This window comes from Sus scrofa, chromosome 3 (genome assembly GCF_054392235.1).
Source record: "Sus scrofa isolate SSC_HxYL_T2T_F1_AM1 chromosome 3, Sscrofa_HxYL_maternal_Yorkshire_Landrace_v2.0, whole genome shotgun sequence".
NCBI lineage: Eukaryota > Metazoa > Chordata > Mammalia > Artiodactyla > Suidae > Sus > Sus scrofa.
In genome coordinates, this window is record NC_139385.1 from 99,112,225 (window position 1) to 99,140,012 (window position 27,788).

At 38.4% G+C, this 27,788-nt stretch overlaps 1 protein-coding gene and 1 long non-coding RNA gene across 5 annotated transcripts in view; one reads left to right on the forward strand and one right to left on the reverse strand.

Moving 5' to 3' along the window:
• Nucleotides 1–23,424, forward strand: part of LOC106508926 (uncharacterized) — a 138,297-nt gene extending 114,873 nt beyond the window's left edge. Inside the window, exons 2-3 of the long non-coding RNA XR_014841961.1 lie at nt 21,309–21,394; nt 23,376–23,424. This is a non-coding gene — a long non-coding RNA (uncharacterized LOC106508926). The remainder of the gene's footprint in view (nt 1–21,308; nt 21,395–23,375) is intronic.
• Nucleotides 11,374–27,788, reverse strand: part of ACYP2 (acylphosphatase 2) — a 195,623-nt gene continuing 179,208 nt past the window's right edge. For 3 of the 4 annotated variants that reach the window (XR_014839418.1, XM_085015630.1, NM_001444440.1), the window contains one exon: nt 11,374–11,843. Coding sequence is in view for 2 of the 4 variants with exons in the window: in NM_001444440.1 (NP_001431369.1) it covers nt 11,729–11,843 (115 nt within the window). In the remaining 2 variants the exon portion in view is untranslated. The remainder of the gene's footprint in view (nt 11,844–27,788) is intronic. The other variant, XR_014839419.1, reaches the window with a different exon arrangement.

Here is a 27,788-nt window from a genome sequence, read left to right on the forward strand (position 1 = left end):
GCCATTTGAGACTCTCCCAATTTTATTAGATGTCAAGACAGCAATAACAACAGGCCTTAATTTTAGGACTTACACCACACAGTGCCATAACATCATTTATTACTTTACTCTAGATGTATGATTGTGCATGTCTTGTTTCCTCTTGAAATTGTGAGCTACTCAGCACTTTAAAAAACATATAATTTGCACCAAGATATAATCTCTTCTGTCACATCTGAAGGTGATCTTTTCAAATTTAATCATATAATTTCCTTTTATCACATCCCTGTTTTGCCTGGACATGGCTAACTTTTTTAATGGAGGACAATTTTAGCAGTGAAGGATGTGCTAGGTAGAATTTAAACTTAGATTAGTGAAGAGTTTGAACTCATGGCTGGCAACGATGCCCAAGATAAACAGACTGCTGAATTAAAGACGTGATGTAACGTGGATTGACAGCTCCAAACATTTGGAGTTACCCATGTTTGCTGACATTTGAGAAGAGCTAATGGATTTTTTTCCCTACTCTCTTTTCAAACAATAGGTGAAACAATAAAATGAATGGGACGTTGGCATTCTTTTTAAAATCAGAGTTAAGCTACAGCCTAAATACCAAAATGCTGATGTCCCAAATGTATTATTCAGACTGCATATTGTCGGCGCTAATGGGGCCCATTAAGAGGCCTTATTGTTGCTAAATTGAAGCAAATTGGTATAAAGGAGGAAATGTAAGGAGATCATAGACAGATTGGAAGAATTTGAAATATTTCCCCTCAACTTTCTAAAAAAATCTAATATAAAATCTTTCATTTATCTCAGTTTAGGTCTATTAAACTAATTTTATTTGCTACTTTATTAAAGTATTTATTAAATTTTATGCAGCCTAAACTCCTTCCCTTTTAGTTATGATATATAATTAGACAAATGACTGAAAGTTTCAACATATCACCGATCTTCTATTGTTAGAGAAATCCATTATGTCTCTGAGATAGAATGTCTTTTCTTGTATTTCTTTCCAGAAATCCTATCTAGATCCATCACAGTGCATATAAAATATTATTGTTGTAAAGCAACTACTGATTTCACGCTAATGTGAAAACTTACAACTGATTTCCTTAAATTAAAATGAGATTTCCATTGCTAATTTCTGTTGGCATGGAAATTTTTTTGAGATAAACACTACTTTTAAGGATTAAGTGCTAATTCAGTTTTTGTACTATTAGAGTTTAATTCTAAAAATTTTCTGGTGAAATAAGTCCAAATTGGGTATTAGGAACTTAATGTATACATTTTTAATTAGCTTTTAAAAAATAGATTACAAAGAGAATTCATACTTACTCTAGAAAAATTTGGCAAACATAGGTAAAAATATAGCAAAATCTGACCAGGTAGAGATAATCCTTGTCCAATTCCAGTGGATTTGTTTCCATTTACACCATGAATCAAGAGCTGTGCTGTCCAGTGTGGCAGCCACTAGTCACACATAACCTAGCCTCCCTGAACTCCACCCTCTTTCTCTGCTCTTCAGCAAGGCATCCAGGCACTGTTTGGATTCCCTCTTATTGCCCCTGCAGTCTGGAAATCACCTTCAGGCAGAAAATTGTGGCAATTTTAGGACTCACTTCATTTGTTCCCCTTTTCTCACTGATCATGGTTTGGAACTGCTTGTTGTCCAACGTCTGAAAATAGTTGTTCCATATATTTGGCACAGTTTTTTTTTTTTTCTTTTCTTTTTATAGCCACACCTGTGGCATATGGAAGTTCCCAGTCTATGGGTCAAATCAGAGCTGCAGCTGCAGGCCTATGCCAAAGTCACAGAGACACTGGATCCAAGCCACAGCAATGCTGAGCCATATCTGCGACCTACACCGCAGCTTACAGCAACACTGGATCCTTAACCCACTGAGCCACAGTAGGAACTCCAGCCCAGTGTTCTGGTTGTTTACTAAGGGAGATTAAGTTCATTACTTACTGCTATATCATGGATAATAGCGCAAGTTTTTGTCACCTTATTCTATGTGTCTGATATAATCAGCATATGCTTGGCTTATGAGGGATTTTTTTAATAGAGGAATTTAACCTATTTTTAAATATTTTATCATGAATATGAAGTCTTACTTCTGTTATCATAGTTTAAGCCTTTGGGGGAATATTTCTTTTCCTATATTTAACTCAATGAATATTATTGAACACTGACTATGGCCGTGCATTTTTATAGATGCTACAGATACAGCAGGGGACAAACTTACACAAATTTTTGCATTAATGTTGCTTACATTGGGATGAAAGACAATAGGTAAATTATGGAATATTAATTAGTGATAATTAATGATAAGCACTATGGAGAAAGTAAAAGAGAGAGGTGGATAGGAGAGTGAGTATTTGACAATGTAAATTGAGTAGCCAGGGAAGGACTCATTGATAGTGACATTTCCCCAAAGAGCAGAAGGAAATGATACCTGTGGATCTCTGGGAGAAGAGCATTCAGGTCAGAGACAAAGTAAGTGGAAAGGATGCTTGGGACACTCAAGGACCAGCAAGGGATTCCATGGGGCTGGAGCAGGGTGAGTAAGGAGCAGAGTAGCGGGCAATCAGGTCAACAAAACAAGGGGAGGCCAGAGTGTAGAGGCCCCATTAGACCTTCGTGATGATCCTGGCTTTTACTGAGAGTATCATAAATGGAATTGGAGGGTTTCGGGCTGAGGAGTGCCATGATCTGATTTCTGTTTGAATAGTATGTCAATGCTCAATGGGAGGAAAAAGAATGTATACATGTATGTGTAACTTGGTCCCCATGCTGTACAGTGGAAAAAAACAAAAAAACAAGAAATCAGTAGGTCAATGCTATGTTGAGTATAGACTGAAGAAGTTCAAAGGCAGGAGCAGGGAGTTCAATGAGGCTATTATATGGTGACAGATCAGGGTGTTATCTTAGAATTAGCAAGAAGTAGTTGTATTTGCGCATGTATTTTTAAACTTTTTATAATGGGAAATATGAACAAAAAGATAGGGAATGGTCTAAGGAACCCCTATGACCCACTTTAGAGGTTGTCGGCTCACGCTTAATCTTGTTTTATCTACTCCATCTACTTTCTTGCCCTCCCTTCCTTCTACTTAATTATTTGTAAGCAAATTATGGTCATTTGAAGACAGAGACAGCAAGGGAATGAACCACAGGGAAAAGTAAATGTTTTTTTTTTCTCTAAGTTTTGGCCATAAGCGTTTCAAAGTGCGCTGTTATCACAGTCAAAAAGGTGTTGCCTGTAGGAAGACCCATCAGCTGAAGTTGAGGGATAAAGTTGGAACTCAGTTTAGGACGTTAAAGTTTGAGATGCTGGAGTTCCCGTCGTGGCGCAGGGGAAACAAATCTCACTAGGAAGCATGAGGTTGCAGGTTCAATCCCTCGCTCAGTGGGTTAAGGATCCAGCATTGCTGTGAGCTGTAGTGTAGGTCGCAGATGCAGCTCGGATCTGGCGTTGCTGTGACTATGGCTGTGGCCAGCAGCTACAGCTCCAATTAAACCCCTAGCCTGCGAACCTCCATATGCCGTGGGCGCAGCCCTCAAAAGACCAAAAAAAAAAAAAAAATTGAGATGCTTAATCCAGTAGACTGTTGGTTATATAAGCCTGGAGTGGAGAAAATAAGACTGGACCAGAGATTTAACTTTCGGAGTTGTCGACATACACATAATATTTAAAGTTACCTCCTGGGTAATTAATGTTGCCATCATCAAGGGATGAATACAGATTAAGAAGAGAAGGGGACCAAGGCTTGCGGTTTCAGATCCTCCAAAATTGAGATTAGAGAAATGAGGAGTCACACAGAAGAGGACTGAAAATGTGTGAATAATGAGGAAAAGGAAAATCAAGAAAGTGTGGTGTCCATGAAACCAAGAGAAAAAAGTGCTGGTGGTTTTAAGAGGAGGACAGAGAACTGACCAACTCTGCAGTGAAATCATTAGAGATAACAAGAGGAGTGTTGGTAGACAGGTGGGAAAGCGAAAGCATGATGGAACAGGTTCAAGAAAGGAGAGGTGGACTTCTATATGGGATCTAAAATAAGACACAAATGAGCATTACCTATAAAACAGAATCAGAGTCACTGATTTAGAGAAGAAACTTGAGGTTGTTGAGGGGGAAGCAGTCGGGGAGTGAATGATTGGGATTTGGGACTTAGCAGATGTAAACTATTATATATAGGATGGGTAAACAAAAAATCCTACTGTACAGTGCAGGGAACTATATTCAATATCCTGTGATACGCCATATATATTCCTTTTCCATATTCTTTTATGTATATATATATATATATATGAATATGGCTGGCTAACTTTGCTATACAACAGAAATTAACATTGTAAATCTACTATAATTCAATAAAAAAATTTTATGGAGGGATAGGATTAGAGCAAATATAGACTTTGGAGGAGTTTGTCTGTAAATGGAAGTGATACATGGCAGTGGTTGGAGGAGTCAAAAGGCAGAAATAACGGCATGTTTGTAAACTGATGGGAAAGATTCATTTAATAGGAAACAAAAATTGTTGGACCAAAAGTGGGAATGGCAGGAGCAGCATCCTTGAGGGTAAGGCATCCAGATTTACAGATATTCCATCTGTGGTAATAGACAGGAAGGTAGAGGAAGTACTTGGGCACAAATGTAGATAGGAGGGTGGATGCAGTGGTAGAAGGTTGTGCAAGTTCTCTTGTGCTGAAAATAGGATTCAAAGCCAAGGCTGAGTGAGGAGTAAGTATGAAACGGTTCTCTAGGAGGGTGAGGAAGTGAATGGATTAGAGAAACAGAAAAAATGCTGGGCAGCAATTAGGTCGTTTTTTGAAGTGAAAGCTAGAGAGGTTTTGTTTATCTTAGTAACTAATTAACTTTTTAGCCAGGCTTTATATATGGGCCTCTTTTCATTAATTTTTGCTTAAAACTTAAGTTGTTCCTAACAGGATAATTTGATACGGTATAGTTTCTGGTTATATACTTTAATTCAAGAGAGATTTCTTCTATCATAACTGATGTTTCCTTCTGTTTCAGTTATTCTAGTTTTTTTGCCCATGAATTTCTATCATTGATTTATCGATGAGTTAGATATGGGCTCTCTTTACTCTAAATAATTTTCTCTTTCACATTTTCCTCTCTTTCCCTCAACTTTTCAGATTCATTCTCTACACCAGTGTTTCTTAAACCTGCCAGGTTGTCAAAATCACCTGGGGACATTTTTAAACATGACGATTCAGAGATGAAACCCATGTGAGATTCTGATTCATTAGGTCTAGGATGCAGCCTAATAATAAGTCTATGTGAAATGGTCCTGAGAGTTCCTGCTGTGGCTCAGCAAGTTAAAAACCTGACTGCTATCCAGGAGGATGCAGGCTTGACCCCTGGCCTTCTTCAGCGGGATAAGGATCTGGCATTGCTGCAAGCTGAAGTGTGGCAGGAGCAGGATGCACCTTGGATTCCGTGTGGCTGTGGCTGTGGCATAAGCCAACATCTGTAGCTCTGAATCCAGCCTTAGCCCAGGAACTTCCGTATGCCACAGATATGGCCCTAGAAAGAAAAAAAAAAAAGATTAAAATGCTCCTGAGGTATTTCTGATAATCAGCTGGTTTGACAATCATAGCTCTATATCACTAATGAAATTGCCAATTACTAATTCCAGAATGGATTACAATTCCCCTATTCTCTTTTGGGTGTCCTGTGGTCTGTTCATAGCTTAGCATGTGAGTACATATATGTTGTTGCCTGTTCTTCAGAATATAATTTTTATATTCCAGCGAATTTTCCCTTAATCCGTATATTGTATTTTAATCTGAACATTTTCTCAGCAATGCTCCCTGTTCTTTCAAAGATCAACTTTCATTACTTGCTATTGAAGGCATATGCAGATGTTTCCTGGAATTTTATTTTTTCCTATAATAACTTTTAGAGATAGGTTTTTACCTTGATTCTAAAGGATAATATTCCATTTACCTTGGCTGCAGTGCTCTTTTGAATTTCAAGGCTGATTTTTGTTTCCTGTTTCTTTACCTTTTAATGAGGAGAGTTTGGTTTTACACTGGTATTTGCCAACAGACAGAGTGTAATCCTCTCAGGTCTAATGCCTTAGAATAGTTGATCTGCCCTGATCCAGTATTTGGTTGTTGTTTTGCTATGAGATTTCAGGAGACTTAAATTTTAAAAAAAATTATAAAATACATCATAGATATTGAATGTATAGAATGATTGATAAAGTATAAACAACCATAAAAGGAACACTTACAAAGCTATGCTTTTATTCTTTGACTGCCATGCTTTAAGTAAAGGGACTACCCAATTGGCCAATACCTGTTCCTTTTATTCCCTGTGTGCTGTGATTTCACTTTGTTAACCCAATCACTGGAGAAAGAATAGTGGTTGGGATTGGAGAAGAGAAAGGTTGATTCTTCTTTTGCTACCCCAGAAAATAAGGGGTAGGAGAAGGGTTTCTGTTTCATTTTTCCCTTTTCTTTCTGCCTTTTAAAAATTTTAGACCCTCATCTGCAGCATTTGGAAGTTCCCAGGCTAGGGGTTGAATCAGAGCTGCAGCTGCCGGCCTACACCAGAGCAACACCAGATCTGAGCCACATCTGCAACCTACGCTGCAATTTGGGGCAGTGCTAGGTCCTTAACCCCCTGAGCGAGGCCAGGGATGGAACCCACATCCTCATGGACACTAGTCGAGTTCTTAACCCACTGAGCCACAGTAGGAACTGCTTGTTTTTTTCTGATTGTTGTAGATATTACATCTCAGAAATAATGGTACATACTGTCTACCAGCTTTATGCCAATTTTCAGGTTAAGCATTGAAAGCATATTCTTAATCTAGAGTAATCTGTGCTGAATTCAGTAGAGAATCTGCCCTAGTGCTTGCCAATGACCAAATAACTGACCGTGATCCTTGCTCTTTAGAATTATTTTGAAGCAGAAGCTCCATTTCCAATACAATGAACTTCCTGCAACTTCTCTTCCACTAGGCATCTTCCAGTGTTTATAAAAAACTAGAAGAAAAAAAGATACCAGTTTGGAATCTTGTATTCACTGATTGTTGCAGAGGTCATTGTGCCAACATGTAAAATAAAAATAGTGAAAGAAAAATGTGGTTTGAGGATGAAAGAATGATCTTGGACCTCCAACCAAGAATATATATAAACCTTTCAGCAAAGGAGAAAGCATAAATTTTGCTCTTTAGAAGGGAGAAGAATCCACTTTCTACAGAAAAATCTCCTAATGAGATTACGTAGTAGCTAGACTTTTTAATTCTAGCTACTATGTTTTACTCAAAACTGCTTAAATATGTTAAGAAAAGGAAAATTACCTTTTACATATTTCTACATGTTAAGTTAAAATCTCCAAGATTTGCTTATAAAACACTTTTTAACTAAGTCACTAATCATACATTTGTGTTTCCTTTTGCATATTTTGTTTTGTTAACATCCAAATATAAACAAAAGACAACAGAAAATCAGTTTCAGAAATATTTTAGCTAGCATGGACTTTTATGGAGGCACTATGAAAAATATTTCCAATACTCACGTCACAAAAATAGAAGTGGTTACAGGTAAATTATACCGACCTCACTGGCTTGCCAGAAGTAATCAAGAGAATGGGCAATGTATTGAGTTTAGCATTTATAAAAATTTAGAAAAGACCATACTAAATTCAGTGTCTTTGTTGTTTTTTGTTTTGTTTGAGGTAAAAACCAAAATATTATTCTCAAAATACATCATGTGGGGAATCTTGATAATAGGAAATAGATGAGAACGGCTCAGATTGGCGCTCTCGGCTGTCCATCTTCCTCATCACCCTTCTGCAGCTTTCCTGGGAGCCGGCCTCTGTCTTATTGGAATCCTGTAGGAAGTCCCAATTCAGTCAACCTTTTTGACTGTGCCACTGAGGGCACCTAGGCACACAGCTCATCAGTGGGTAGGCTGGGCCCAGAATGTGAATCTGATTCCTAGACCAGAATATTTTCTATCACAGCACTCTGCCTATTCCCGTTCCTGAAATTAGTTCCAGTCATGAAAATCTTGTCCTTTTAACAAGTAGTAAACATTCTTTCATATCTGTATTCATGGAGGCCAGGAAGAGCTACTCTGTGAAAAGTATTTGTGGACTGTATACTTGTTAAATATTAGCTAATTTTTGGAAGTGAATTTTTTTTTTCTGCTGTCTCTGAGTTTAGAGGCATATGCTTCTGAAAGATTCCTTCAATAGACAATGTTGAAAATATTTCATTGTAAAAATGGTGACCAGATTCCAGGGAAGTTGAACTAGTGGGTGTTGTTGCCACCCCCACTCCCTCTTGTTAGTTTACCCATTCTGTGCTTTTCTGCATATTGTTAGCACAAGCACTTAACTTTGAAGCACTTACCTCTGAAGCACTTACTTCGTCAGGCTGCAGGGAATTCCCCTCTATCTAGTTTCCCAGGTTCCAATGAAACTAATTGCTTCTTCTCAAGCTTAGAAGCCCACAGCCTTCCTAACAGAAATATCTCCTGTTTCTACCACACCCTTGTTGCGCTATGTGCTGCACCTGCCAAAGATTCTGTCTTTTGCATCTTCCCTCCAACCAAGAAGATTCTATTAAGCTTAACTTCTTGAGTAAGAATTTTTTAAAGACAGGCATTTAAAAAAATTATTGGAGTGTATAGTTATTTGACAGAGTTGTGTTAGCTTCAAGTGTATGACAAAGTGATTCAGCTATACATATACCCATTCTTTTTTAGATTCTTTTCCCATATACATTATTAAAAAATAGAGCCCCCTGTGCTATAGAGTAGGTCATAGTTACCTATTTTATATATAGTAGTGTGTATATGTTAATCCCAGCCTCTTACTTTATCCCTCCCATTATGTCTTTCCTTTAGTAACCATAAGTTTTTGAAATCTGAGTCTGTTTTATAAGTTCATTTATATCATTTTAAAATTAGATTCCATATATAAGTGATATCATATGATACTTGTCTGACTTAGTACAATAATCTCTAGTTCCTTCCATGTTGCTACAAGTGGCATTATTTCATTCTTTTTTATGGCTGAGTAATATTCTATTGTATCACCCCTTTATTCCTGTTGATGAACATTTAGGTTGTTTAAAAATAGGAATTTTGCATAAATATGAAAAAATAAACACGTTAAGAAATAATATCCCCCTAATTCTGACATGTTGGTTCTTGAGGAGGGTGTGGGCTTGTGGAGTGCTGAGACACCTGGATGATGGTCACTGTAGAGACCTCTTTTTTTTCCCTGTTATTTAAAATGCCTAATTTAGGTAAATTTACACCTATCAAGATTTACTATTACCTAAAATGTGACACCTACATTTAAAAGTCCCTGTGTGAGTTCAATATGAAATTGATGTATTGAATTTACTGTTAAGGAGTGCTCTCTGGTCTCTGTAAAAAATTGCTTTACCTTTTTTTTCTCTAACCATTTGTGAACACCCATTTTTTATCATTATCTAAAACATTTTTTATCCAGTAATAGGACTTAGTTATGTATTAATCATTAAGCAACCTTGACTAATGTGATTCACTTTGTGCAGCTAGAAGATTGTGCCAGGAAAGTGTGATTTTCTTATAAAGACAGTGGGAAGGGAACTACCAGAGGAAATCAGGGTAATAAAAAGTGACATATTGGTGTCATTTCTGAGATCGTATTTTCTTAAACTCATTTAGCTTCTCTATGTGTAAGAGATAGGGGTTTTATTTTCAGCTTGATGTGCAAGAACTGTCTCTTTTTCTCTAAATCAAATAGATCCTGCTTCAAGCTCCATCCTGTCTGGGAGGCAGAAAAGTCAATCTTTCACCCCTGGGGCTTTGCACCCTCTCTCAGAAGGATCATGTAAGGGGTCTAATGCAGAGAGAACATTCAAGGTAGTCTTTTCTGGTCTCCAGTCCATGCCAGTTACCATGACTACCATCCAAGCCACAATGATCCCTTGCAGTCAGGATGCTTTGCAGCACTTGTGGGCATAGGAATCTTGCTATTTATTGCTGGGAGCCTGTGGGCCTGGGGTCCAGCTTCTTTGGGTGGACCACACTATATACCCCTTTTCAGGTTTGGCCATCCCCCAGAGGTGCTATTGGGGATAAAGGTGCAGGCCTCCATCTCTTGGGAAATCACTGCCTTTGGTCTTAGATAATCTCCCCATCCCTTTGGCTCTTGCCACTTCTGCTTTTACCTGCTCAAGGCTTAGTGTTTGTCTTTCTACTCAACTCACAGCATAACACCCCCCTTTTAAAAGGAAACCTCAGAAGGAAAGTTGTCTTCAGGGGATCTGACATCAAAACTCTGAGGTAAAGGAACTCAGCCTTATCTACCTTCCTTGAACCAGGAGTGGAGAAATACAAGGAGAGCAAAACCCAAATGAATAACACCCCTGAGCCTCTCAAACAATAGGAGAGCTCTTTATTCCTTTAAGTGTATTTGGAAAGTTTTTTTAAAAAAGAAAAAAACCTTTGTCATTCCCTACTGTTTTGTTGTCATATTCATTTGATATCAATATTTTATCATTGAGCTATTATTACTGAGCTAACCATTCAAGTGAACAAACCCAGCCCATCCTTTATCTCCTCTTAATCCTAATCTTGCAGCAGGCAGAGAGATGCCTGAATTCTTTTGTCCATGCCCTGGAGTGTAGCAATAGAGATGTGCTCCATAGAAAGAATGGTGGTTTCCAGCCTATATTCCCAAGGCATTTGATATTATTGGACAATTGCAGAGGACAAGAGGCAGAAGGAAAAGCGAGACCAAGTGTGTAAGGCTCCAGGGACCCCTGTTTCAATCATACTAGTCCTTTTCCATTTGCTTTATGGATTACATTCTGTGTAAATTTTTGTTTTAATGGATTCCATTATTCCAAACATTTGGAAATTATTGAAGGACTACGTTAAATATCTTTCTTCCAGTGTATAATTCTCTAGTGTAGAAATAAACCTCCCCCTTAAAATACTCTTGCTTAATTATCATCTGCACCAGAGGTTAGGCCAAGTTTGGAGGGAATAGTATGACTTATTTAGACTCTCAGTTTCTTTTCTGGGTCATAGGACATCCATTGTGGGTTGTTGTTGATAAAAACCTTGCTGATTACTGTACTGAAAGTGTGGGTTTTTCACACCTCTGTTCACTACACAGAACAGTATATATAGTTCATAGAAAGCACTAAGTTGCTCCAACTAAAGTGCTGAACATGTTTTCATTTAACCAGTATTTTTTAAAGTAATTCTTTAGCCATAAAATCAATATTCTCATCATCATATCATCATCATATGTACATTTATATCTAACCAATTGTTATTAAACAAATTATTCAACTTTGAATTATTATTCAAAGATTCTATAACTCAATGCAGACAACTGTACATAAAAATTGTTAAGTGATTAACTTTATTAGTTTAGGTACAGCCAAATAACATGTATGCCATAATATTCATTAAAGATCCCATGAGACAAGTTTAATTTATATATTCATGTTAAATACTGTATAATGACATTTTAAATTTTATACTGCTTAAATACTGTATAATGACATTTTAAATTTTATAATGCTAAGTTTTGGCTTGTTAAAAACAAAGTTGAGTAAAACTATTTCAGTGTCACATATAATGTAACATATGTTATAGCTTTCAGAACAAATTTCCTTTATTGCCCTACTCTGCTACTATTATTCTAGTGTGTAGGCTGAAGAACACATATGTCTATTGTGTAGTATAATTTCTCTCCTATCAATATCGAATACTAAAATTCGAGTATTCAAGTTTAGAGATGGTTTTTTCATTAGAAAAGTTTGTGCGGTCAATTCGAGAACTAGGACTTCCAATCTTGCTCAGCCAGGACTTCCTACAAAAAATAAACAAATAAATAAAACATTAGCATTTAAGTTTATGGACTAGTTAAAATGATCCCACAATAGGTAACAATGGGAGTTTACATTTACTAAGTGACTTTTGCATATAATATGAAATAGATATGATATATACAATCTTAAAAAAATTATCAGAGTACCACAGAGTTTAACATATAATTAATTGTGGACAAAGAAAAACTAATAACAAATTAAGCACAGTCAAATCCTGATGACTTCATATTGGGGTTATTTCCCTCCTCTTAAAATATCCACAGCCATTATTACCTAACTCTTCTATGTGAAAAGATAAAAATACTTTTATAAAGATGTAATAAAAACAATTCACTGTTTTTCTCATTACTCAGCACATGATAGATTATATATATAAATATACATATATGTACAGAATGAGAGAATGAAAGGATAAAAAAATATGATTTTTCCATAAATATTAAAATTAGATGAACTTTATTAAAACCATTTATTACCACATGCATTAGCAAAGCAACTGCATTAAAGGGACAAATTAAGTGTCTGAAACTTTTTTCTGCTTACATAGTGCCATGTTTTTTCTTAATTAATATGTATCTAATTTACACATTTGGGTACTTACCTAAGATTGTTCATATTTAATCCAAGATTATTGTAATATTGATAATACCTCACATACTGTTAAGGATATTCCAGGATCTTTCTACCTATTGATAATTAGGGGAGTTCCCATCATGGCTGAATCTGAATAGTATCCATTGAAGACACAGGTTCGATCCCTGGCCTCACTCAAGAGGTAAGGATCTGATGTTGCCATTAGCTGTGGTGTAGGTCACAGATACTGCTTGGATCACACACTACTGTGGCTGTGGCATAGGCTGGTGGCTACAGCTCCGTTTTGACCCCTAGCCTGGGAACCTCCATGCCATGGGTATGGTCCTAAAAAGACAAAACTTAAAAAAAAAAAATAATTAGTTGGGATGACAGATTAAGTGGGACTACAGGTTAATAATATGAGGCAGTTTTATACAAGAGATGGCTGTTATCCTAGTTGTTTTAAGAAACATTCTACAAGTTTCCCCATATCCCCGAAGTTCTTTGAAGTTGTGAAGCTAGTGCTGTCCATAGCTATTGAATATCATATGTAATAATTTCATATAGCCTTGAGTTAAAAATATTTTCTAAGCTAACGTTGTCTGATTAGCTGAAAATCACTCAATCAGGCTAGAGAAGAATTCCGGGGATTCCAAGTGCCTTGTGCTATTTAACCCTTTAATTATTATTGAAGTATAGTTCATTTACAATGAGTTTCAGCTGTACAACATAGTGATTCAATATCGTTAGATTATAGGCCATTTAAATTTATTGGCTATGTTCCCTGTGCTGTACATTGCATCCTTGTGTCTTATTTGTTTTGTAAATAGTAGTTTGTTTTAACCCTTTTTTTAGTTCTTATTTGTGACACTTTTCCTGGGTAAGGTGAATTTTCACTTTTCTTTTTTAGAAGTTAAGCCATCAGCACAATAACACATTTTCTTTTCAACACATTTAGTTGAAATCTTAAAAATCAAAATAGCACTTGTTGAAGAATAAAGTTCAGTTATTAGGAAAAGGGCTGATGGCCATTTGTAGCAACATGGACGGACTTAGAGATTAACATACTAAGTGAAATGAGCCCAAGAGAAATAAGCCAAAGAGAAAGACAAACCTCACATGGTATTCCTTATACATGGAATCTAAAATATGACATAAATGAACTTATCTATGAAACAGAAACAGATTCACAGACAGAGAACAGATTTGTGGTTGCCAAGGGGAAAGGGGGTGGGGATGGGATGGATTGGAAGTTTGGGATTAGCAGGTGAAAACTATTGTACATAGAATGGATAACAAGGTCCTACTGTGTAGCACAGTATATTCAATATACTGTGATAGACCATAATGGGAAAGTATATGAAAAAGGATGGATATGTATATGTATGTATGTATGTATGAATGTATATGTACATGTGTGTGTGTATCAACCACTTTGCAGTATACCAGAAACTAACACAACATTGTAAATCAACTATACTTCAATAAAATAAATCAATTTTTAAAGGGCTAATGGCTTCAATTTTACCCATGTCCTTGAAACTTTCTAGAAAGAAAGGCCACTTGTAATAAAAGCTGACAGTTATGGACCACTGACTGTTTGCTCTGCACTGTGCTAAGTTCTTTACATACACTATTTCTTTTAATCCACACATTAACCCTATAAACTACAGTCCATTATTCTTCCCAAGTTATTTAGGAAGAAAGAGACATAGAAGAGTTAATTTAACATGCCTAGAGTAGGAGCAGTGTGTGGGGACAAGTGATCAGCTTCTGGATATATTGCGAAGGTAGAGTCAATAGCTTTGCTGACAAATTGGATGTGGGTGTGAGAAAGAGAAGTGAAGTGTGACACTAGGGTTACTGGTTTGAAAAACTACTAGGATGGGATTGTCATTTACTGAACTGGAGAGACTGTGAGAAGAGCAGATTTGGGGGAAAGAGGAGAAGTTCAATGTTGCAGTGTTAAACTTGAGATGTCTATTAAACATCTAAAGGAGATGTTGAGTAGGCAATTAGATCTATGAATATGACTGGAGAGAAAATTTGGATAGACAGCATTGAAAAGCATAAGGCTGGGTGGGATCACTTAGAAAATGAATACAGACAGAAAATGACAGAGGTCCACGGACTGCACCTTACGGCACCCCAATATTAAGAGCTCACAAATTAGAAGAACCACCAAGCAAAGGAGAAGAAGGAATCCATAGGAGAAAAACTGGGAGAGTGTCATGTCTTAGGAATCAAATGAAGCCCTCTGGGAGCAGGGAGAGATCAACCAGGACAATGCTGCTGGCAGGTCAAGTAGGGTGAGGACTGAGAATTGACCACTGTGTTTAGCAACACAGAGGTCACTGATGACCTTGACAAGGGCAGTTTTGGTGGAGTGAAAGCCGTACTTGAATAGGCTCAAGAGAGAATAAGGGATGGAGGTACAGCAGGATAAGGATCTGGCATCGTCACTGCTGTGTTATCACAGGCCACTGCTGTGGTGCAGGTTTGATCCTTGACCCTGGAACTTTTTTTGTTGTTGTTGCCTTTTCTAGGGCTGCACCCGCGGCATATGGAGGTTCCCAGGCTAGGGGTCTAATTGGAGCTGCAGCCACCAGTCTACACCAGAGCCACACCAACACGGGATCCAAGCTGCATCTGTGACCTACACCACAACTCATGGCAACACCAGATCCTTAACCCACTGAGTGAGGCCAGGGATCGAACCTGCAACCTCATGGTTCCCAGTCGGAGTGGTTAACTAATGAGCCATGACGGGAACTCTGGCCCTGGAACTTCTGCATGCCACCAGTTCAGAGGGAAAAAAAGAGAGGGAATAAGGGAGGAATGGAACCAGCAAATGCAGGACTAGGACTAGTGGGTATCAGAGCTGCAACAACTAATCCACCTGAGCTCAATGTAAAACCAGTTGAAACTAGTTGATGGCCTAACTATCACCTGTAGCTGGTCTTCAACAATACCAAGAACTTCTTTTACTGGCCAGGAGGAGTTTATGCCACTGGTAGGGCAGATGGTCATGCTGTTAGGTGGTAGGTGCTTCAGTTCGGCTTACACTGTGAGTGTGTAGGTGTCAGGAGGAGCACCACTCTGTACATGTCATCCGTGTTGCTAGGAATCATTTTACCTGACCTGCCTACTCACCTAGGAGTGTTCTAGTCACCTGTCACTTGGCAAGCCCTAAGACCTCACCCTTCGTGCACTTGACAGACCTCAGTCTTGCCCTTGATAGCTGTGGCTCCAGTCCGGAGATGGCCGGAGAATTTATAGTTCTCCTAGCCAAAAATTAACTAGTCACAACTGTTTTACACAAATTTATATCTAATTGGAGAGAATGGGATTTTGATGTGTGTGTATGTTTTTTTCCCCACTCACCCTTGATGTGAAAAAGAACCACATAATCGGTATCTATTAATAAGTATTTAAGTAGCTCCATATGCAAAGTATATTCTACAGAATGGAATGCATATGTGAATATTTAAAAATGAGGCTCCTTCCCTCACTTAGGATCTAATAAGATATAATAATAAGAATATAATAAGGCAGAATGTGCTGTGCAATGTGATTTATATAAAGGGAGAGTGGAATGGGGGAGGGGCTAAATTCTGATTGAGGTTCTCAGGGAGATCTTTTTGCCAGCAATGGAATTTGAGCTGTTTTTTTTTAAAAAAATACTATTGAATTTTTCAAATCTTCAAATGTGGAATGCCAATTTAAGCATGACAGGAAATCAAGAAGCATAAGAAAATATATTGATAATGTTAATTTAAAATATAAGACTTTTGAATGGTCAAAAAAATGTTTTAAGGAGTTCCCTTTTGGTGCAGTGGGTTAAGGATCCAGCATTGTCTTGTCATTGAAAAGGGATTAATCTCTAAAATATATAAATACCTCCTGTAGCTCAATCAATACCAAAGAAACAAACCAATCAAAAAATGGGCAGGAGATCTAAATAGATATTTCTCCAAAGAAGACAGGCAGATGACCCCCCCCCCAAAAAAACATGAAAAGATGTTCAATATCATTAATTATTAGAGAAATGGAAATCACAACTACTATAAGGTACCACCTTAGACCAGGCAGAATGGCCGTCATCAAAAAGTCTACAGACAATGCTGGAGAGGGTGTGGAGAAAAGAGAACCCTCTTAACACTGTTGGTAGGAATGTAAATTGGTGCAACCACCATGGGAAACAGTATGGAGGTTTCTCAAGAAACTAAAAATAGAACTACCATATATGATCCGGCAATCCCACTCCTGATATATCTGGAGAAAACCATAATTCTAAAAGATACACACACCCCACTGTTCATTGCAGCCCTACTCACAATAGCCAAGACATGGAAGTAACCTAAGTGTCCATCAACAGAGGAGTGGATATATGGAAGGAAGGAAGAACATGTGTATATATACAACAGAATATTACTCAGCCATAAACAGGAAAGAAATAATGCCATTTGTAGCAACATGTATGGACCTAAAGATTCTCATACTAAGTGAAGTAAGTCAGATAGTGAAAGACAAACATCATATGATACCACTTTCATGCGGAATCTAAAAAAAGAATACAAAGGAACGTATTTGCAGAACAGAAACAGACTCACAGACTTAGAAAAACTTATGGTTACCAAAGCAGACAGGTTGCGGGGAGACTCTGGGTTTGGGATTGGCATATGCAAACTGAAGTATATGGAAAGATTAGCCAATGGAGACATGCTGTATAGCACAGAGAACTCTACTCAGTATTCCATGGTAATCTATGTGGGAAAAGAACTTGAAAGAGAATGGATGTGCTTGTAAGTATCACTGAGTCACTCTGTTGCACCACAGGAATTATCACAATATTGTAAATCAACTATACTTCAATAAAACTTTTAAAAAAGTTTTAAGGAGCTCCCTTGTGGTGCAGTGGATTAAGGATTTGGCATTGTCACTGCTGCAGCTTGGGTTTGATCCCTGGCCCAGGAACTTCCATATACTGCTGGCATAGTCAAAAACCAACCAACAAAAAAAGTCTTAAGCAAAACCAAAAAAAGAGCAAACTGGAAAACTTATTTGCAATGTTTTCACTATACAAAGAACACTTAAAAAGGAATGTAAAAAAGATGGCTATCCAATAGAGAAGTGGAGAAAAAATATAAATGGCCAATAAATATATAAAAATATTCTCCCTTTTACTCATAATTTTAAAAATAGGAAAAAAAAAAAAGAATGAGACACTATCTGTTACTTAGGAAACGGCAAAGATTTGAAAGTTTGAAGCGGCAGTTAGGGCATGGGAAAAAGCCATTTTTTTTTTTTTTTTTTAATGACCACACCTGCTGCATCTGGAAGTTTCTGGGTCAGGGGTCAAATGAGAGCTGCAGCTGGCACCACAGTCATGGCAACACTGGATCCAAGCTGCATCTTCAACACTGTAACTTGCTGCAACCTGAGCAAGGCTGGGGATTGAACCTGCATCTTCACAGAGACATTGTCAGTTCTTAACCCACTGAGCTACAATGGGAACACCAAGAGCCCCCTTTTTACATTGTTGAAAAAAATGCAAATTTGTATAGCTTCTTAGAAGGGCAACTTCATACTAGCCATCAATTTTGTAAATGTCCATAACTTACAGACACAATGTCATAAAAAGGTACATTGGGATACAGACTCTGAGCCAGAGATTACCCTGTAGGGAGCCATCTTGGCTTTAACACCTGTGGGAGGCAGGATTGGACTGAGGGAGAAGCTGAGCACAGATGCAGTTTCAGTGAAGATCTTGGCCAATATTCGAGAAGCTCCGAAGCTGGGAAGACCCTTCGGTGTTTTCCTGAGCTGAGACTAGAGAGGGCTGGGTTTTTATGTCCCCACACGAACCAGTCATTAGAGATGAACTGCCCAGAGAAAATGTCCCCTTTAGTGAGGTGACTTCCTTCCACTGAGGCAATTCCTGAGAGGGCTGAAGGCAGGGGAACGGATTCCAACAGCACTCACAGAATCTGGGGAATGAGTCTTGAAGGGGGATCTGAGTGGCCCATCACAGTGTCCACTACACATATTCTCAATAGGTGGGCAAAAGGAATGAGCTGAAGCTGCAAGACAAAGGAGTGGTCATTCATAGGATGGAGAAAACAGGATCATGAAATAGGTAGACTCATCAGGTTTAGAAAAGAAAGAAATCACATCTTTGCACAGAAAAGAAGGCAATGGGTCAAAGAAACTGGAGAGCAATTTGGATATGTGGAGGCATTCACGGGACAGCTTCCATTTTCTCAGTAAAGTAGCAGGTAAGGCAATTTCCTGAGAATTAGGTGAAGTGAGGTCAGGTTGAGAGATTCAAGTGAGAAAGATGTTAATAATTCGCTTTAGGAGTTAGCAAATGTTGACTGAAATGAAAGAACTGCTGGGGAGCATTGAAAGCCCTTGAGGTCAGGCTAGATGTCCAGGGGCTGCAAGCAGCTCAGCTTGTAAAGTAGTGTGCTTCCTTAGCTGCCTGTCCTGAAAGCATAGTCTGAACCAAGGGAGTCATGGATTGATGCCTGGGCCAAAGGTTCCTCCATGGGGACAATCTGTCTGATGGGGCAAATTTAGCAATTCTATCAGATGTGTTCTGGAGCTCTGACGGGGAACACCTTGTCCCCTAATCTGGATGGATTTTTCTTTTGGCCAGCTGCAGGGCTGTGCTCTTAGGTTTACTAGGGTGAGCTAAATAAACCTGATTTTTGGTATTTATACTTGCCCATTGAACTAGTCAGATCCTCCAGGGGAAGACATGCCCAATATCCTGCCTGGTGTATAAATCTGGCCATGCATGTTCTGGAACTCTGGGAAGAAGGTCAGGGCCTCAATGTTTAGCATGTAACCTTTACTGAATACCTGTTTTCAGCACTGCCTGCATCTTTTTCAAACTATGCCTTTAAGACCCTCTCTGGAGCTGAAATACCAGTTTCCATTTGAGCGGGTGGGGCAGCTGTTCCCCAGTGTGGAGTGGGGGTTACTGCTTATTAAACAGATTTTTAATTACTTCTCCTATTTTTAACCCCACCTCTCTGCCCACTTCCATAGGCCTGTGCCTTGAGAGGCTCCCACAGTGTAAAATGTGTCATTTCTCTGCTCCCTCCCACTATAGGTTTATAACTCAGGTCTGTGTTACTGCTAACTAGTCTGCTTTCTAATTTCCAAAGTTTTGTTGCTATAGTTCTCTCACCCATTCTTTATTCTTGTAGGTGTTTAAAACTTTAAAAATGCACTTTATTCATACTTAAATGGGATTTAAGAAGGAACAGAGGTAAATGCACATGTTCAAAATGTAACATCCTTAACTCAAAGTATGGGTTTATCCTTTATATTTAAATCTTTAATCTATCTGGAATGAGGTGATAGCAGTATTTGAAAAAGGTGTCTTACTTTTGAAAGCTTAGACATTTTCCTCAGCACAACTATTATCACATACTGAATCTGTGTATATGTCTGAATTTATATCCTAGATATTCTAATGGGCTTCATTGATAGTTTGGTACCAGTTTAGGTATTAACCAAAGATAATCATAACATTAAAATATATTTTAATGTCCAGTAGTCCCTATACCCCCTACCTCATTATTCTTCTATTTCTAAATGGCTATGGCTCAGACAGTCTATTAGATTTTAGTAAAACTTTATTCGCTCCCTTCAAATCCTCTTTTAAATCAAAATAATTTGGGGAGAACCGACATTCTATCAACATTGAATCTTATCAAGAGCACAATTTTGTCTGCTTTTGTTCAAGTCTTTATGTTACTCATTAAAATGTTGTTATTTGCTTAAAATTCAGGTCCTGTATATTTCTTGATAAGCTTATACTTAGATATGGTCTGTTTTTCTTGCTGTTGTGAACAGGAGGCTTTTTCATCATTATGTTTTTGGGGAAATTAGTCATCTCTCAAATTATAATCAGATGCCTTACTGAATCTTCTTGATGATGCAACAGTTTTTTTCTTTTCATTGGGGTGCCTAGGTAAAACACCACATGTGTTTTTCCAGAATTTATTCTGTAAGTATTTATCATATTGACCAGATAATTTCAAATTGCTCTTTATTTTAGCCTTCCTAGCCACATTTTGGCTACTTACATGCCTTTTAGAGAATTGCTACAGCAACTGTGCAGAGGAAGACTGAATCATGAACAATGTGTGCCCAGCCAAGGGGCCAGTAGGATCACAATACACTAATACACGCTCTAACTTCAGCATATTTTACCTATTAGTTTTGTAGACTCAATAAATACTGAATGGGTGGCTGCCTGGATGGGTGAATTATATTTGCTCGAACGAGACTGAAAGCTATTATTTCTGCTGTAAATCTGAATTTGGTTTGTGTGCATATATCTTTCTGATATTTTTATATAAGAAATATGATCCACTGGTAGGCTTTAAAAAGCAAACAAAAAAAAAATAAGAAGGTTCAACAAATAAAAATCAAAGAATAAGAATGTAAACTGGAAAATTCTACCAACGGAAGTCGTGTTACTTGATTACCATGTTCTCACTTCACTCTAGTTGCCTTCTGTAGAAATTTTTGAAAATGAAACTAATTTTTGTCAAGTTTAATTCTCTTATCAAAATCATGTTTGCAATTATAATGACAATTATGGGGAAGTAATAGAAGACATTTCATTATGGATGCATTTCTTACATGGTTGATGAGGATCACACACAGTTGTGAAAACAATGTTTTATGGAATGGCAAAGGACAATGATCCTGCACATATTACTTTTAAGTATTCTGCAGGCCATCTTTGCATTAAAAAGAATCAAACACAGGGCTGATAAATGTTAAATGACCAAGGGAAAATCTAGTCGTTTAATAAATTAACTGTGCTGTGTTTTTCTCTTCCTATTCAGAGAGTCTCCAACTATCAGTCCCCTCAGGGTTTCCAAAGCATTCTAATTCGTGGGTGCAGATGGCACACATTTAGCTGTCAAGTACAGTAAGTACCACACCTTTATGGCCTTGGCAGCCAGCAAAGAGGCCAGCTGTGGCCTTCTAAAATGCACTTGGGTTTTTGCCCTCCTAGAGACCCTTTTTTGACTGCCCCGACCTGAAAAGGGCCCTGCTCCCCCACTACTGTTTGCATCATGGGAATTCCCACATTCTAGAATTGCTGTGCTTATATGACTGTTCATGTGTTCACTTCATACCTCCTCCGATTTTGAATCCAAACTCTAAGGAGGCAGGGTCAGAATCTTCCACACTATTATATCCCCAACATCTAGCCTGGTGCCTGGTGACAGGGGGCACTTGATAAATATTTACTGACAATTGAGTATTTGTCACCCACCTGCTTCCATGCACGAGAGAAAGAGCATTTCTAGGGTCATACACAGTCTACACACAGAAAGAAACCCTGAGTATGACCTGTTAACTCTGAGATTTTTTTTTTTAATCTCACACAAAACAAAACCCTCCCATTTAAATTTTTTTTTCTTTGAAAGGTGAAGAAATAGTTGCTCTTATTATTCAAAGTGAGTAAATATTTTGATCATAGTAATCTCCTGGGAAATAACTCAAATAACGACAATATTCAATCTCTTAAAGAAGGTTGGATGCCTATGGATCTCTGACCTAATAACTTAAATATAAGCATGTGAACAAAGTTTATTCCTGAAATCTATCCATTTATTTTTGCCAGCCCCCAGATGATATTTCTTGTGATTTTGAGTTTACTCATTATATAAATAAGCATGATAACCAACTTCTCTGAGTTCAGATGACTATCACAGCACCACAGGAGGGCCAAATCCAACCTACAAACCCAGTCACATGGACTCAGTCAGGTTTAGCGCATGGATAGTTGTGTATGTATATCAAATACAAATCCTTAGACATTTTTCTTAGCATCCCAAAGTTGTACAGACACCTACTATTTATTGGATTTGTTGGTATATTTTTAAGCTTATTCTTAAAGAAAAGAGGCCTTTCTTCCAACATAATCTTGAACAAGAGTTTAATGCCTATAGCAGGAGTGGAATGCTTCTCTGAGCTAGGGAAGGTTGGGGTCGGGGGGGGTGCCCCCCCCCACTGCCGTGGCTGCCTCAGGCTTTTCTTTCAGCACCACTGGGGAATCCCAAGGCTCTGAAGAGCACAGTTTGAAAACTTCCCTATTAATCCATTGCTAAGCAAGAATATAAGAGGAGTGGAATGGATGGAAAATCCATCACATGTAGAGGTGGAAATCAACATAGGACTGTCTTTTCTATAACTCAAGTCAGTGTTTCTGACAAAATAGAGTAACCTCCTGGGGTGGTGAAAAAAAAAATCCCATTTAACTAATATCCTTCTCTGAAACAAAGAGGTGAAATAAAAGCACTAGAAAGCCAATACTATTAATAATTCATAGCAGTTCTATTTCCTGGGACTGAAGTGGGGCAGCATAATCCTTTCCCATATCTCTACAGCACCAGCATAAAATATAAACCATAGCAAGAAAGCAGACAGCAGGAAAAGACAGCTAATGAATTAAAAGCTCACATGGTGCATGCTGGAAAATATCGAGTTATCTGCTCATTTCAAGCTTTCGAACTAGCACTAATAATAGCATATTATTATAATAGCATATAGTATTTTTGCTATCCTCTTTTCTTTCCTTATTCAGTTACATGTGGACAAATAATACCATATACTTCTTTATTATGAATATGGGCATTTTAAAGGTATTTTGATATAGAGTCTAAAGTTTCGGTCAGGTATATGGCCCATGATTAATAAAGAGTTTAGTGATTATCAGTGGAATCCCAGGACATCCATCATTAAGCCAAGACCAGATTCCTTATCTTTAAAATAGGATAATATTACTTCTGAGTTATTGAAAGGATTAAAGAGAATGTACATAAATTGCCTAATGAAATATCCTACATACAGTAGGCCTTTAAAAGCAGTTATTACATTGTAATTGTTCTCTGTCTTTGCAGAAGATGGTGGATAGCCTGTTTAGCAAGCTCTGTGACCTCCAAGTCAGTCACACACGTCCATGCAACTTTCTTAGTAGAACCTTTTGGTCTTTGTGTAGCTACTTCTCAGCTGCAATGGGAAATGGCACGTCGTTCAACCTCCTCATTTTGGGGAGGGTCTGCAAGAGTGACCCAGGGTTGAGCTATGCTTAGGATTCTGAGAAGCAGCTGCTGAATCAAGGATCTGGGCGCAGAGAAGGCAGAAGAAGAGAAGTCAGGACTGAAACCTCTACCCTTCTCAGCCACACCAGAGTTTCCAGGTCAGCAAAGGGACAGATACGCTCTTTCTGTTTCATTGAGTAAAAAAGAAAATAGATACTGGCAGCACAGTGGTAATGGAGTCGACTTTGGGATCATTCTGCTTGGATATGACCATTTCCTAACTAGTCATCTTGGGCAAGTTTCTTAAACTCTCAGTGCCTCGTCTGTGAAAAGGAGAGTATGAATCCTGCCTTAGAGAGCTGTTAGGAAGATTAAAACAGAAAATCTGTGTAGAGTGTTTAACACAATCTCTGGAGAATAATAAGCACTCAATATTTTTTCCCTATTGTATCAGTCAGGGTACAGTAGCTCATAGTGAAAATCACCTCAGCTATTTTACAGTGGAATTGAATATATGGAATTAGATGCTTACAAAATCACTGGAAGGGCTGGGAAAACAGAATTGAATGGGCCTGCTGGAGCAACTCTGTAGAAATGGCTACTAAAGTATATAAATGTTAAAACTGTGATTTTCATATAAATATAAAATGATGTATGTCAAAGACTTCTATTCAGTACATTAACTAATAAGGGAATCTAGAAGATGTTGGTTTGGTTCAAAGGAGAATTTAGACATGCACATGTATATACATTCATGCATACAATCTAGAATGTTGAACTCAACTTGCCAGTAGATGTAATAGTGGTTAAAATTCTGCAGGGCAGCACTGTCCAATGGTAGTGGGCCTCATGTGAAATTTAAAAATTTTTAGAGGGCACATTAAAAGTAAAAATAAGACTTCCCACTGTGACTCAGCAGGTTAAGAACCCAACTAGTATCATGAGGATGTGGGTTCAATCCCTGGCCTCGGTCAGTGGATTAAAGGATCTGCCATTGCCGTGAACTGTAGTAGAGATCACAGATGAGGCTCAGATCTGGTGTTGCTGTGGCTATGGTGTAGGCTGGCAGCTGCAGCTCTGGTCAGACGTCTGTCCTGGGAAATTCCAAATGCCACAGTTATAGCTATTAAAAAAAAAAGCAAAAATAAATGTGAGATTAATTTTAATATATTTTATTTTGTCCAATATATCCAAAATATTAAGGTATAATCCATAGAAACAATGAATAAAATGAACAAGGAATTCTGTACACCTTTTACATCAAGTCTTTGAAATCTAGTGTGTGTTTTACTCTTAGTGCACATCTCACTTCAAACTTGCTACATTCCAGTGCTCAACAACCACATGTGACTAGTGGCTCCTATAGCAGTATAGTCCCAGGGCAATGAAAAAGTAATATTTGAGATGATCTTTTTTTCAGGGCAAAAGTTGATTGTGTATCTATCAGAAAAATTAATTTGCTTTGCTATGGACAAGAAGCATTTTCATTCCTATAGTTTGCTACAAGTAAATTTCTGCCTTACAGAGTTATAAAATAGCCTCGTCAATGGAAAATCATTTATAGGTGCACATTTGTAAGCAATCTGAAGATCCCTGAAAACTCCACAACACTCAGATCTTCCCTCAAAGACACCCCCTAATCTCCATTTCCAAGCCTTAGACAATTCTTTTTCTGATAGGCCCATTAGGGAAACTGCTAGGAAGCAGGAGGCTGCCACCAAAATCATGACATTTACAAACACACTACCCCAACTGCAGTGCAGGCATCATGAAGCCCCTATCAGAACTGTTGGCTCCCGAGCCATGTAATGTCTGCTAGATCCCCACACTAGCTAAATGGATGTCTCAGACCCTGCTGCTTCTCTCCCTACCAAACTCAGTTCCAAATTTTAATCTCAAATGAGGACCTTTAACTGATGAAACCAAAATCACATTTGAAACTCCAGCTGCAAGGGAGTCTGAGAACTACAGCTCCTAGCTCTCCAGAGTCTGCAGTCAAAGAAAGGCACCGGAAGGCATTTGGAAGGGAAGCTGAGCAAGGCAATGTACCATGTTTCCCACGGCTGTTCTTCAGTTAACAAGAACTTCATGAAACTCTATACTATGGGATACAGAAGATGAGAAATATTGTTTGCTGGTCTGTATGACTGCAACACTTTTGTACACTCTCTTGGATCTGGAGTCCTTCTCAGTACTAGAGCAGAATCCCAAAGAACACCAGCACTGAAGGGTCTAGTGGAAAAAGAAAAACAGATGGAGCACGGGTAGAAGGAATGGCCAGAGAAGAGAGAGAGAACCCCAAAGTGTGGTGTTAGGAAATCTAAGGACAGAGTAATTTAAGAAGAAAGTGAACTAAGTCACCTGCCAAATGCTCCCGAGACCCAAGTAAAAGATGAACTGAAGAATGCTTTGGAGACCTTTGCAACATCAGCTGCAGTGGTGTGGGAGGGGTACAATCAGATTAGAATGGTTTCAGGAGTGAGGGGTAAGGGAAGAAATAGAGATGCAAAAACAAATCAATCTCTTAACTGTTCGACTGTGGAGAAGAAAAGCAACACAGAGCAGCTTTATACACTTGAAGTTTCTGTTCTCAGCAAGCCAAGTTCAGAATTTGGTCTCTGTTCTGAATTCAATGCTGCCCCACATTTACCGGTACCTTGCCTCTGAAGAACAATAGTTGAGGAGGATTGCTTTAAGGACACACAACTTATGATGTTTTCTATTCCAGATGTGTTAAAAGCTACTCCTCCGTGGCACCAAATGAAAAGGGAGTTGGCCAGACTCGCCTGTATTTTCACCTCTCACCCTGACCTCCCGACCTACCCTCCAAAATGTTCATAAACAAATTGAGTTTTTGGGGTGATGCCATTAGCTGACAGCAGGCTCCTAGACAGTTTAGAGTCAAACTGTGACCCACCCAGAGCAGAGGCCATTATTGCAGACATTTATTTTAATCCTGTTCCTGGCTCTTTTTTATGTCCCCACCCTTGTTTTTTTTCTTATCCTTTTTAATTTTGAAATGTCTTCTCTCTTGTTAGAGTTTTACACAGCCTTACAAATTGCTTTAGGTCATCTTGGGAACAAAGTGAAGCATAAATACATAAAGCTAAGAGGGTTTTATTTTGTTTTGGTTTTTCCCTTTTTATCCTTGATACCTTTTCATTACTTTTATAAAGGCAATTATTAGAAGGGGGGTGTGGAAATTTATTTACAGAGTTTTGTTTTACAACCGACTTTGCTAGTTGTAAAAAATTTTCCATTACAGTGAAACACACATCATTCTGAGGGCACAAAAATAATCTACAGTGAAGCTGTCTCCTGACCTGGGCCTTGAATACTGGGGCTAAGAGGTCTCAGCTCAGAGCCCCAGGCAAGGGCATCTTCAGGCAGGATGCTCAGCTGAGTGGTGAGGTGGGTGCTGTGGGCATCTAACAACTGCAGCCTCCAGCGAGCATGGTGCTGATGGGGGGCTCTGTGCAGCACTTTGCTGCTGGTGGAGCAGCAGCATTGGTTCTCCCAGGCCTGCAGGCCTAGACGAAGCATCACCCATAGCAAGGTGCCTACACTGGCTTTAAAGATGAAATCACAAAGCATCTCACTGACAATCACTTTGAAATAATTTTAGGGGGACTGAATCGAAACAATAGTTCAAATGCAGAATGGAGGGGCAGCTAATGACACAAGTACCAGTGATAAAGTGGGAGATTTGATAGATGGAAAACCAAATCTTAGCAGAAGATGGTTGGCTGTGTTTTAAAGGGACCATTCACCCTGAAAATGGAGGCTTTCAGAATACTCTTAAATATCTAACAACTCTCCTTTATGGATACGTCTTAGTAGTCAGGGAAATGGCTTATCTTTTGAACTTCCTAGCGTTTAAAAAAATTATTTTTTGATTCTCATTTTCCCCTAGGAGGGTATTTTCTCTTTAAATGTAAGCATGTGACTCAGTTTATATGAAGCTTCATGGAGTTCCTGCTGTGGTGCATTGAGTTAAGAATGCAACTGAAGCCCCTAGGGAAGCTGCAGAGGCACTGGTTTGGTTCCCAACCCCAACCCCCACATAAGTGGGTTAAGGATCTATCTGGTGTTGCTGAGGTCGCAGCTGTGGCTGGGATTCAATCTCTGGCCCATGAACTTCTGTGTGCCATGGGTGTGGCCATAAAAAAACAAGTGCTATCGCCCTGGTAAAAAAATTTTTTTTGTCTTTTTAGGGCCGCACCTGAGGCATATGGAGGTTCCCAGGCTAGGGGTCAAATCAGAGTTGTAGCT